The sequence below is a fragment of the Aquarana catesbeiana genome, unplaced genomic scaffold (assembly GCF_042186555.1).
Source record: "Aquarana catesbeiana isolate 2022-GZ unplaced genomic scaffold, ASM4218655v1 unanchor229, whole genome shotgun sequence".
NCBI lineage: Eukaryota > Metazoa > Chordata > Amphibia > Anura > Ranidae > Aquarana > Aquarana catesbeiana.
In genome coordinates this window covers 1,939,115-1,952,606 of record NW_027362656.1, presented here as the reverse complement: position 1 = coordinate 1,952,606, position 13,492 = coordinate 1,939,115, and the positions used below count along the sequence as shown (strand labels likewise).

General features: G+C 42.1%; 1 protein-coding gene across 1 annotated transcript in view; it reads left to right on the top strand.

The window, feature by feature from the left end:
* LOC141121776 (uncharacterized) overlaps nucleotides 1-13,492 on the top strand; it is a 427,874-nt gene that overhangs the window by 267,783 nt on the left and 146,599 nt on the right. The window contains 1 exon segment of the mRNA XM_073611495.1: nucleotides 5,828-6,138. Within this exon segment, the coding sequence (XP_073467596.1) occupies nucleotides 5,828-6,138 (311 nt within the window).

The window sequence follows — 13,492 nt, the reverse complement described above, 5'->3', positions numbered from 1 at the left end:
GATAAACTTCCCTGTAGAATCAATAACCTTGTAAAATGACAATTCGACAGAACGTCTATATTTCACAAATTCAACCGTTACTATACTGCAGGTAAGTAAGTGGTTAACAGCTTGAAATAAAATTAGACGTTTGTTATGTCATAGAGTGGAAACTATGCAAAATAAAAAATATATATTGAAAATTGAATCTTTAGAGAAAAATCTACAAGGTGGTTATTGATTCAGCAAAAAAATTATCAATTGTAAAATAGTCAATAAATTTAATATATAAGAGAGCACAAATGAATATCAGATAAAATCAACACAACATAATTACCGGTTCCAAAATGGCTACTGGTCTGAATTGCTGGTTACCAGAGTTTTGAGAATGGCTGTTGTGGCTTTCAAGATGGATACTCTTAAAGAGGAATTACTTCTTGCGCCCTCCGAGTTCCAAAGCATAAGGTGTTCAGGAATCTTCATGAATGTAAAAGTCTGAGTAGATGAACAGTGTATGTGTCTGCGTGTATGATTTATGGTAATCTGTTGTTGCTGAATGTTCTTGAGTCCTCTCATGGCATCTCTCCTGCTTCTAAATACCATCTCAGACAATAATATCATAAAATTATAAGAGGCTCAGCCCAAAAGGTATGGCTTTTCTTCTATTGGTTAAGCAAAATCTAATGATTTACTTTGGTGAATTTCAGGTAATATCACCTTCAACCACTAGGCGTGTCTGAGAGCAGAAAAATGTGTTCTGAACTATCTCTTAAATAAAATGTTCAGTTTTCATAACATGTATTTGTTTGTATCTTTGTGAGAAGAATATATATCTTTAAGTATTCTGGTAACCGGTCCAATATAAAATACTCAGTATAATTTTGATGAATCACTGTTACATAAAATGGTTATATATATATATATATATATATATATATATATATATATAAAAATGTATATCTTATAAAGACTGGTCTATCTAGGAAAGACACATGTTATATATATATATATATTAATCAATATCACATAAAATGATTATCTATATGGATAAATGTATAATTTTGGTATATTCATTGAATATTTGTTTATCTAAAGACACATGCTATGTGTAAATTTTTTTACAATAATAAATCATGATTCATATGTCTTTTGTAATACTGATTCTACAATTTGTCCTAAATCACAACCTTCATATTTTTACCTTATAACAGATGTATTTTAACCTCTTCAGATCCGCGCTATTGCCAAATGACGGCAACAGCATGGACCTACATTGCCGGGACAACGTTTATTGATGTCGTCCCGTGCACGAGCGGCCTGCGTGCCCCCTGCAGGGCGCGCGGCGCGCTCAGTGATCAAAGAGTCTATGAGACTCGCCTGATCACAGATCAGAGTAAGGGGTCGGTCCCGACCCCTTATCACATGATCAGCTGTCAGCCAATGACAGCTGATCATGTGATGTAAACAGAGCCGGTAATCAGCTATTTTTTCTCCTCACGCTAACAGCGTGAGGAGGAAAAAAAAGCTGATCACCGGCGGCCGAGAGAGGGACATCAGTCCCGATCACGGCGGTCATCTGTGCCCCCTGCCAGTGACACCTAGCAATAGGCAGCAGTGCCACCCATCAGTGCCCAAAGTGCCACCCATCAGCGCCCACATCAGTGCCACAACAGTGCTGCACATCAGTGCCACCTATCAGTGCCCCATCAGTGGTACCCATCAGTGCCACCCATCCGTGACACCTATCAGTGGCCATCAGTGCCGCCTTATCTGTGCCCATCAGTACCGCCTTATCTGTCCCCATCAGTGCTGCCTTAACTGTGCCTCCTTACCTGTGCCCATCAGTGCCCACCGGGAGCCTCCCCCCATGCCATGGGTGTGGAGCGGCCCGAGGAGAAGAAGATAGAAGACGCCGCGGAGGAGATGCTGGATGAGAACACCGGAGGAAGAACCAGAAGAAGAAGAAAGATAAAAGAAAGAAGCATTTAAATAAAGGAATTGTCAAAAACTGTCTCTTGTCATTTTTAACATTTTTGACAGTTTTTTAGTGAAATGGTAGGGGTACATAACCCCTTACAATTTCACACAGGGGGGGCCGGGATCTGGGGGTCCCCTTGTTAAAGGGGGCTTCCAGATTCCGATAAGCCCCCCGTCCGCAGACCCCCACAACCACCTGCCAGGGTTGTGGGGATGAGGCCCTTGTCATCAACATGGGGACAAGGTGTTTTGGGGGGCTACCCCAAAGCACCCTCCCGATGTTGAGGGCATGTGGCCTGGTAGGGTTCAGGGGGGGCGCTCTCTCATCCCCACCTTTTTTCCTGGGGCCTGCCAGGTTGTGTGCTCGGATAAGGGTCTGGTATGGATTTTTGGGGGGACCCCACGCCGTTTTTTTTTTCATTTTGGAGGGGTTCCCCTTAAAATCCATACCAGACCTGAAGGGTCTGGTATGGAATTTAGGGGGACCCCCACGTAATTTTTTTTGTAAATTTTGGTTCGGGGTTCCCCTGTGGGGAATTCCCATGCTGTTTATATCAATGAACTTTTATGTGTTCGACTCAAACTCGAAGCTCATCCCTACTCAGTATCATCATCAGAGCCTTCTAAATGCTGGGCATCCTCCTGGAGCATGTACGCGACACTGTGGTCAAACAGTTCGAGGGACACCTCAGGAGAACATGGTGGGGCTAGGGAAGGAGTCACTGATGCCATTGAGCCGAGGGAAGAGGCTGCGTTGGCAGCTGCTTTGCCAGACAAAGTACCCTGAGCATGGGTGAGAGAGGATGAGGACGGCTTGGTCATCCACTCGACCAAGTCTTCCACATGTTGCGGCTCAACACGGCCAGCTGCCGAAAAAAAGGCCAAGTGTGTCCCACAGCCACGTGCTGATGAGGATGCACCGTCTCCACGACCAGCACTGTTGCCTCTAGACACAGAGCCTGCTTGCCCTCTTTTATTGGCTTGTGACTGTCTGCCTCTCCTTGTTGGCCTTCCAGACATACTAATGGCCTGTAGCTGCACTAAGCTGGGATATATATCTATATATATATATATATATAGATATATATATATATATATATATATAGATACTGCAGCTAGCAAAATCAACTGCCTGCCTGTAGTATGGGAACACCACCAACCTTCTACAGGTAGCTTTAGCTGAACACTGTGCAGAGCTCGCAAAAACTAACTTGTAGCTTATTTAGCTGCCTGCGGTAGTGATAGGATCAGGAAAACACCACCAACCTTCGACAGGTAGCTTTAGGTGAACACTGTGCAGAGCTCGCACTACACTAACTTGTAGTTTTAGCTGAACACTGTGAGGAGGACGCACTACACTAACTTGTAGCTTTAGCTGAACACTGCAGAGGTCGCACTACACTAACTTGTAGTTTTAGCTGAACACTGTGAGGAGGAAGCACTACACTAACTTGTAGCTTTAGCTGAACACTGTGCAGAGGTCGCACTACACTAACTTGTAGTTTTAGCTGAACACTGTGAGGAGGACGCACTACACCAACTTGTAGCTTTAACTGAACACTGTGAGGAGGACGCACTACACTAACTTTAAATAGTCTAGGTGCCTGACTGTGGTACTAATAGGATCAAAAGAACACAAGCAATTTTCTTCAGGTAGCTGTAAATACTGTATCAAGACAAGCCTGCCTGTCAGTAGAAAGATAAGAGGAACGGATCTAGCTAAACTGAATACAGTGTATATATATATATATATATATATCACTGCAATGCTGCAGTGAATTATGGGCCATGACGCGCCACACGAATTTGGCGCAAACAGCCCATAACATTCGCAATTCGGCAAACGATCGAACAGCCGATGTCCGAGTCGAACATGGGTTTGACTCGAACGCGAAGCTCATCCCTAATTGGCATACACTAATGATACAGACTTTCATTAACAACTTAAAACCACAGCAGCAATTAATGGTTAAACAACAAATTTCAGATTGGCCAGGACAAACACATGATGCATTTAAAAAGGCTTTAACAGAAAAGGATGCAGCAGGGTGTTTCAAGGTGCCCAGAGAGAAACCAATAAGTACCCACTTCCAAACAGACATGTACCAGAGAGGTGGGGCAGAGGAAGAGGCAGATTTAGGGGTCGAGGACCTTATTCAAGGTCACCATATCCTAATAAGAATACACAGCCACAAAAGATGGGGTGTTTCAATTGTAGGGACCCTAATTATTGGAAAAAGAACTGCCCTTACGAGGTGAGGCAGCCACAGATAAGTGGGGGGTTCCAAATTTGAACCCAAACAGATGCCAGGTTCCACAGAAAGACCTCCGAGGTTTCAGGTTGACTGGGGGACTCAGGTCCCACAATGAAGTTGCCCGGAAGGTGGGGAACCAACTTTTCCTTTGATTTCTCTCCACTACAGGGGACAACCCATGATATCCCTCTGTAAATGTTAGGGATATACCATTTCTTGTAGATAGTGGTGCTACTTGCAGCACACTGTCCCAAGATTTTTGGAATGGAGAGATGATCCAAGCTGAACCTTCTATGGGAATTAACGGCCTCCCCACTTAAACCTTCCAAACCCCTCCCTTAGAGGTAGACCTGGGAGAAATTGGTCCTTCAATAGTCAGTTTATTGGGCATAGACCTTATGGGGATATTGCAAATTTCAGTGAGAGCCACTCCCGAAGAGGGACTAAGGTTAGAGTCATCGAAAATGAACATCTTTTGCCCTGAAAACCCTATATACTTAGCAAAAGAAATCCTAGCAGATGTCCAGGAAATACCAGTGAATCCTAAGGTGTGGTCCGATGGTCTGCAGCCACGCCACAAGAAGCACAGATTGCTATGCCAATGTTGACACAGGAAATTAGTCTCCTAGACCATACACTGATAGAACTCCAAAAACATGCCACAGATCAGGATCTAAAAGACTGGATGAAAGAAGAACATTCAGAAGGGGAGGATGAGGATTTCGAACAAGAAGATGAAAAATGGGAAAAGTCCACAAGTGGTCTTTTCCTCAAAGAGGGGAAACCATGTATCCCTGCAACCAGTGCACCGTTGTTCATAGCTCAGTACCATGGAGTAAGCCATAGAGGGTGAAAAAACCACATGTGAAGTATTACTGAAGGATTTTTGCATTTCAGGTTTGACCAAACTAAAAAAAGACTACGTAGCAAGCTGCATCACATGCATTAGAAACAATACAAATACTCCTCACAAGGCAAAACATGAACATCTTCCATATCCCACCACCCCCTTCACACATCTACAGATTGATTTTACTCACATGCCTAAGAAAGGCACTAAAGAGGAATATCTTTTGGTCATCGTGGACATTTTCTCACGATGGACAGAGGCCTTCAGAACCACAAGAGAAGACACCCAAACATTGGTCCGCATACTCACAGAGGAAGTGATTCCTAGATGGGGATGCCCACTACAGATAAACTCAGACAATGGCCCAGCTTTCATATCAAAACTTTGCCAAGAATTAGTTAAAGCATTAAAAATACAATGGAAGTTTCACATCCCTTACCATCCACAGAGCTCAGGGATAGTAGAGAGGATGAATAGGACCATTACGGATAAACTCAGGAAAGCTACAGGAGGTACTTTCCACAAGTGGGAAAAGATGTTGCCTGTAATCCTGGCTGAGATCAGAATGACTCCCAGCAGGACTACAGGTTACTCTCCATTTTAGGTCCTAATGGGTAGACCGTTCCCTACACCTTGGGCTAGGACACCTTTAGTTTTGGAAACAGGAGATTTAGACCAAGTTAGGAAAGGGTATGTCCGAAAACTAATTGAAACTTTAGATCAAGTAGAAAGAAATGTTGTTTGCACCTCTCCTCTTTCTCCACAGGATCTGCCTACACATCCTTTCCAGCCCGGTGACTGGGTCGTGGTGAAACAACTGGCACAGACCAGAAAAGGAGGATACCCTTTCGGACCAGAAACCAAGGTGGTGGCCGTGACGCGTACTGCAGTCCTGGTAGAAAACCAACAAGCCTGGATCCATGCCAGCCATGTAAAACCCTTACACAAGGAGAGTGCGAAGCGAGCTGACCTCCAAGCCAGCCGTGTAACACCCTTACACAAGGAGAGTGCGAAGCAAGCTGCTAGAACGCGAGCTGACCTTGAGATAAAATACAAGGAAAAAAGGAGGCGCAGCAGGTGGTTTTAGCCCTCGAAGAGAGAGTGAAGCAGGTGTTTTAGACTCTGAATCATCAAAATGACTGTGCTCATAGCCAAGGACTCTGGCAGACTCTGGGTGTTGCTCTTGACAACCGTAGTCATTTTTGTCCCTGTCTGGGTCATAACGAACTGTATCTATCACCCGGAAGATTTGGGTGCAATTAAAAGTATCTGTGGGAACACACATACACAGGAGAATATTATAATGACACAAGCTAGGAACATTACAAAATCCTGGAGCCCCTTTGGAGGAGAAAGTTTTTGTTTTGTTAGAATCTTCTCATGGTTCAAGGATTTTGTACTAATTATAGTGGTGATTATGATTCTCATCCTGATATTAGATCTGTGTTATAAATGCTGTATGTGTCTAATGGAGAGGGTACATCAACCACATAATGACATATTGTCATACATCATGTATATGAAAACTTATAAGACAAGTAAGGGGCTTTACCCCAGATTAAACATGTAAGGTATTTTGCCTCTCCCTTTTTGTTCTTATTATGCAAAGTTAGAGAAAATATATAGATTAATGTTTTAAGAGGGGATTGAAGGAATATATAGAGTTTGTCTTAAACCACTATGACTCCATCTTAGGATTAGTATCCATTTTAGTATATCATGCCAAGTTGTCAATAACTTGTTTAAATGTCACATAACTTGTTCTTTGTCTTAGGAATTCGCCTACGCGGGTTCCCATGAAGCTCTCTCTCAGAAATTAGCTTGTTCCCGTTTAATCTGTGATTTCTGAGGAATAGATACTGTTGTACTGTAAATAAGCTAAGTTTGTTATGTATTGTATGTCTGGAACATAATTGTTTGCATAACTGAAAGGTCCCATGACACACATGAGGTGTAGCTATAATTTGTATAATGTTGTATCTTCATTATTTTTCTTATATAAACGAGAGACAAATAAAAGCTCATCAGAATTACTTGGAGAAAACTACAGCACTGTATCTGTGTCATTGTTTCTAAAGAGTATTTCTCCAGGCCGCCTGTCAGTGATAAGACTAGGAGTGATGTCAGACCCCGGTCTATAATAATTTAACCCTTACATGAGTGAGGCCAGAAATCTGCTTCATGATTGGACATGATATGGATCCTTCCTCATCTCATTCCTGGTAATGGAAATCTATAATATTACCAGTCTGATATCAGAGTATTGACAAACACAAAGATGAGATATTTTACAGGCATCGCCAATGGTGGAAAATCGTCAAATTACGATGTTCAGGGAAACATTACAAAACCTACCTACAATGGTGGAATCATTTGTCACAGAGACCAGCAGTGCCCTTCTGGAACATTCAGGTGAAGACTAAATGTGCTCTCAGATATCCTCACAGGGCAAGCTTTCCAAACTGATGCTGGATGGTTTCCACATATGCCCACTATGTTTGTTGGGCTCCACTATCCCACCTATGGGCCTAGCATGGTGGGTGCCACTGAGTAGAAGAGAGAGATAGACCAGAGAACATCCGCTCACTGCTCCCTGTAGCTAGAATGAACCCGGAAGTGATATGCATTAGGTGACTTTCAAGTTCATTGCTATCATTCCTGACCACTGTGGCCGGAGAAGCTGTGAATTATTATTATTAATTTACAGGATTTAAAAAGCGCCAACAGTTTGCGCAGCACGTTTAAGTCCTGGAGGTGAGTATGGGAGGAGGTAACAAGGGAACTAGAGAGCAGGAGGTGTTGGAAAGAGCGGAGAGGATGATTTAGGAGATATCTGCAGATAAGGTTGGTGATGTAGCTGGGGGTGATGCTGTGGATGGCTTTGTATGTTGTGGTTAGTGTAAAGGAATCGCTTCCCACTCCACTTGAGTGCTTCCATCATATACTGCTTCCTCCAGTCTGACGATAGATATCAGATATTCTAGCCGCATATTACAACCAAGAACTAGGCAGCACACTTTTGGCAGCAAAGCTGGAACACATTTATTTGAACAAACTAACACAGAATATATAGACCATAGGAGGACACCCCCTCCTGATCATATTACCCTAACAATACAAACTGCACACAGGAATATAATTAGAACAGACATATACTATAAACTCTATGTTAATTAGCCACATGAATGACAGGTTTCATTCCAGGTCAGACTTGCCGACTTGTACAATACTGAATACAGTGTACTGGACAATACGCATTATTACAAGTATAAATACAACCCACAATGGTTTGCTTAGCAGACAGACAAAAGGTGAGTTAATTAGTACAAATAACAATGGTTGAAAGACCCCTAGGAGGCACACTAGACCTACTTGCAATAAACACATTATAGCAGGCAACCCCAGACAGGTGGCTTGCTGATGACATCAACATCTCCTATGACGCCCATGGTGTGGAACAGTCCTTGCTGGAAATGTGGCATCTAGGCCCTTAAAATGGACCCCGGGCTTGGAGTCCCAGAGTCTGTGTGTCTTGGGGAGACATGAACTTGAATCCAAAGTAACAAGACCACTCCACAGATACTGCATACACTTTCCAAAAAGTAGTGTCCCCTTAAATGCCAGGGCCCATAGTCAGTGGGTAAGATAATTGCTCCCAGTTCTCTCCAAAAGCCCCTGTCCTGGCTAGGTCAGTCACAGTTAGTATTTTGAATTTTACACGGTGGGGTAGGGGAAGCCAGTGAAGGGATTGGCAGAGAGGAGCAGCAGTCACGGATCAGTTAGTAAGGTGTACTGTATTAGTCTACCAGCAGCATTCATAATAGACTGAAGGGGGATAGCCTGTGTAAAGGTCAGCCAGTGAGGAGGGGGTTGCAGTAGTCGAGGTGGGAAATATTCACTCATTGGTTAAGTTGTTTTGTGGTGTCAGTCAGGAGGGGGCAAATTCTAGAAACATTGCAGAGGTTAAGATGTAGGCAGTGATTGGATGTGGGGGCTGAAGGAGAGGTCAGAGTCTAGGATTACACCCAGCACCCTGGCGTGTGTGGAGGGACCAATAGTTGTGCCATTGATCTTGATGGTAAAGTCCTAGGGAGTGGATTGGGGAGGAGGAAATATTACAAGCTCAGTTTTAGAAAGAATAAGTTTAAGGAAATGATGTGACATCCATACTGATATGTCACACAATACGTTGGTGATATGTGAGAAATTTAAGGGGGTAAGAATGAAGCATGATCTGCTCTCCATTATCTTCAGTGGAGGGCAGGAGAGACATGAGGGGTCTGATAGACTCCTGATGTCTCATTAAAGAGAACCTGTCACAACAAAATGCCATCATATTGAGGATTATCGGTTCCTTAAGTGATAGCAATAAAGTTATGTGACAAAATGAAAGTTACACCCAAGAACTTAAAATCCCACCCAAAACTTTGAGTTCCTTCTTACTTACAAACATAAATAACATTTTGCCGGTGTCTATATAATAAAAACAATGATTGCATTACATTTACTACACAACACCATGCATGCCAGAGTGAGAGAAATCATTCTACATCCATTATTCTGTGTTACCTCTACACACAGGACCTGGGAAGGCTTTTAAAGTGTCACCTATGGGCCAATATTGAGTACCAAAGTTTGTCATCATTTCATCAGCGCACACAATTTTAGGGCTGGACATGTTGGGCATCTATTTACTCTGCACAACGTCATCTTTTATATTTTACCAAAAAGTGGGTAAAATATTGCAATTGTGCTCTACAATTACACTTAATGTATTTCTTACTGAAATTTACACTTGATAAACCACTGAGCTAATATCATGTCACTTGAACTATCACCCTTTTATTCTTCAGGGACTCTGCTTTCAGAAAATATATGTTTGGGGGTTTTACACGAATCTTCAGGACAAAAATGTACATTTTAACGTGTGCAAAAAAATACAAAAACAGCTCTGACAGTAAAAGGGTTAATGTGAGCTAGATGGGATCAGTCTGCTGTGTTCAGTGTAATGTAACATCTCCATCAGTAAATTTAGTGCAAAACACCATTATGGCCACAAGATAGAGCCAATGATCATACAACCCCTGGCAAAAATTAAGAAATCACCAGTCCCTGAGGATGTTCCTTCAGTTGTTTATTGTTGTAGAAAAAAAGCAGATCACAGACATGGCCAAAGACTAAAGGCATTTCAAATGGCAACTTTCTGGCTTTAAGAAACACTAAAAGAAATCAAGAAAAAGAATTGTGGTGGCCAGTAACAGTTAGATTTATAGAACAAGCACAGGGAATAAATTATGGAATCACTCAATTCTGAGGAAAAAATTATGGAATCACCCTGTAAATTTTATTACATTATTAAAATTATTACAAATTAAAATTACAAACACTAACACCTGCATCAGATTAAATCTGCTTGTTAGTATGTAGGTAAAGAGGAGTAATCACACCTTGGAGAGCTGTTGCAACAAGTGGACTGACATGAAGCATGGCTCCAACACCAGAGATGTCAACTGAAAAAAAGGAGAGGATTATCAAACTCCTTAAAGAGGGTAAATCATCACGCAGTGTTGCACAAGATGTTGGTTGTTCACAGTCGGCTGTGTCTAAAACATGGACCAAATACAAACAACATTGGAAGGTGGTTAAAGGCAAGCATACTGGTAGACCAAGGAAGACATCAAAGCGTCAAGACAGAAAACTTAAAGCAATATGCCTTGAAAACAGAAAGTGTACAACAAAACAAATGAGGAACAAATGGGAGGAAACTGGAGTCAACATCTGTGACCGAACTGTAAGAAACCGCCTAAAGGAAATGGGATTTACATACAGAAAAGCTAAAAGAAAGCCATCTCTAACACCTAAACACAAAAAACAAGGTTACAATGGGCTAAGGAAAGGCAATCGTGGACTGTGGATGATTGGATGAAAGTCATATTCAGTGATGAATCTCGAATCTGCATTGGGCAAGGTGATGATGCTGGAACTTTTGTTTGGTGCCGTTCCAATGAGATTTATGCAGACGACTGTCTGAAGAAAACATGCAAATTTCCACAGTCAATTATGATATGGGGCTGCATGTCAGGTAAAGGCACTGGGGAGATGGCGGTCATTAAATCTTCAATAAATGCACAGGTTTACATTGAAATTTTGGACACTTTTCTTATCCCATCTATTGAAAGGATGTTTGGGGATGATGAAATCATTTATCAAGATGATAATGCATCTTGCCATAGAGCAAAAACTGAAAAAATTCCTTGAAGAAAGACACTTAAGGTCAATGTCATGGCCTGCAAACAGTCTGGATCTCAATCCAATTGAAAATCTGTGGTGGAAGTTAAAGAAAATGATCCATGACAAGGCTCCAACCTGCAAAGATGATTTGGCAACAGTAATCAGAGAAGGCTGGAGCCAGATTGATGAAGAGTACTGTTTATGACTCATTAAGTCGATGCCTCAGAGACTGATAAAAGCCAGAGGTGGTGCAACAAAGTACTAGTGATGTGTTGGAGTGTTATTTTGTTTGTTTGTTTTTCATGATTACATAATTTTTTCCTCAGAGTTGAGTGATTCCATAATTTATTCCCTGTGCTTGTTCTATAAATCTAACTGTTACTGGCCACCACAATTATTTTTCTTGATTTTTTTTAGTGTTTCTTAAAGCCAGAAAGTTGCCATTTGAAATGCCTTTAGTTTTTGGCCATGTCTGTGATCTGCTTTTTTTCTACAACAATAAACAACTGAAGGAACATCCTCAGGGACTGGTGATTCCATAATTTTTGCCAGGGGTTGTATGAAAAATATGTGACCAAAACTTGTCACATTCGTTCAACTAATTTATTTTAAAATAGACCTCTAAGTGTTTGTGAGAGCTTACACCACAAAATGTACTCAGCCAATGAGAGGTAATGACTCCATTTTTATTTTTCTCCTGCTAACTATGGCCAACATGGTACAACACTTCATCCATGTCTTTGGTGATCTCTGATCTCCTTATGAACTGTTTTTACATGATGAAGATCAGCCATGGAGTATATCTGAGGTGTATATCAGGGTGTGCTTCTTCCCCATATGAGAGCTGTGATGTCCAGCAACATTCAAAAAGAAGACATTTCCCGCACTCAAGGCACTAATACACCTCAAGGGTTGTGTGGGATCCCTGATGTACAGACAGGACTTTAGTGAGGAACAATTTCCTCACTCAGGACAGGAAAGTGGCTTCTCCCCCCCATGTGCAAGTTCTGATGTTTGTAAAGACTGGACTTCTGTGTAAAACATTTTCCACACTCAGGACAGGAATACGGCTTCTCCCCCGTGTGAGATCTCTGATGTCTGATAAGATTGGGCTTCATTGAAAAACATTTCCTGCAAACAGGACAGGAATATGGCTTCTCCCCCGTGTGAGACCTCTTATGTCTGTAAAGATTGGACTGCACTGAAAAACATTTCCCACACTCAGGACAGGAATATGGCTTCTCCCCTGTGTGAGAATTCTGATGCATAGAAAGAGCAGATTTAATGGAAAAACATTTCCCACAATCAGGACAGGAATATGGCTTCTCCCCCGTGTGAGATCTTAGATGTTTGTAAAGATTGAACTTCAGTATATAACATTTCCCACACTCAGAGCAGACATATGGCTTCTCCTCGGTGTGCAACCTCTTATGTTTTTCAAGATTGGACTGAATTGAAAAACATTTACCGCACTCAGAACAGGAATACGGCTTCTCTCCCGTGTGAGATCTCTGATGTGTGGATAAATGCGAGGAACGTGAAAAACATTTCCTGCACTCAGAACAGGAATACGGCTTTTCCCCCGTGTGAGACCTCTGATGTATTAAAAGTTGTGATTTTAGTACAAAACATTTCCCGCACTCAGGACAGGAATACGGCTTCTCACCCGTGTGCACTTTTTGATGTGTGTAAAGATGCGAGGTCCGTGAATAAGATTTTCCACACTCAGAACAGGAATACGGTTTTTCTCCCGTATGAGATATTTTATGGTCCTTAAGTTTTGATTTAAAAAGAAAACTTTTCCCGCACTCAGGACAGGAATACGGCTTCTCCCCCTTGTGAGACCTTTTATGCACATTAAGTTGGGATTTAAAACGGAAACACTTCCCGCACTTAGGACAGGAATGTGGCTTCTCTGCTGTGTGAGATCTGTTATGCCTATTAAGTTTGTATTTAGAATGGAAACACTTCCCGCACTCAGTACAGGAAAAGCTCTTATCTGTTGGAAGGACGGCACCGCCCCTCACAGTCTGAGGTTCCTCAGGATAAGAGGAATACGATGGTCCATCTACACTGTGTGGTGCCGGATGGACATTTGAGGTAGTCGGGTTTTCTCCTGGACTATACTGTGTGATGTCCTCATCTTCTACTTTACAGTCTGGAGACAAAGTGAGACAATCCTCTGAGGTTTTCCTCATCT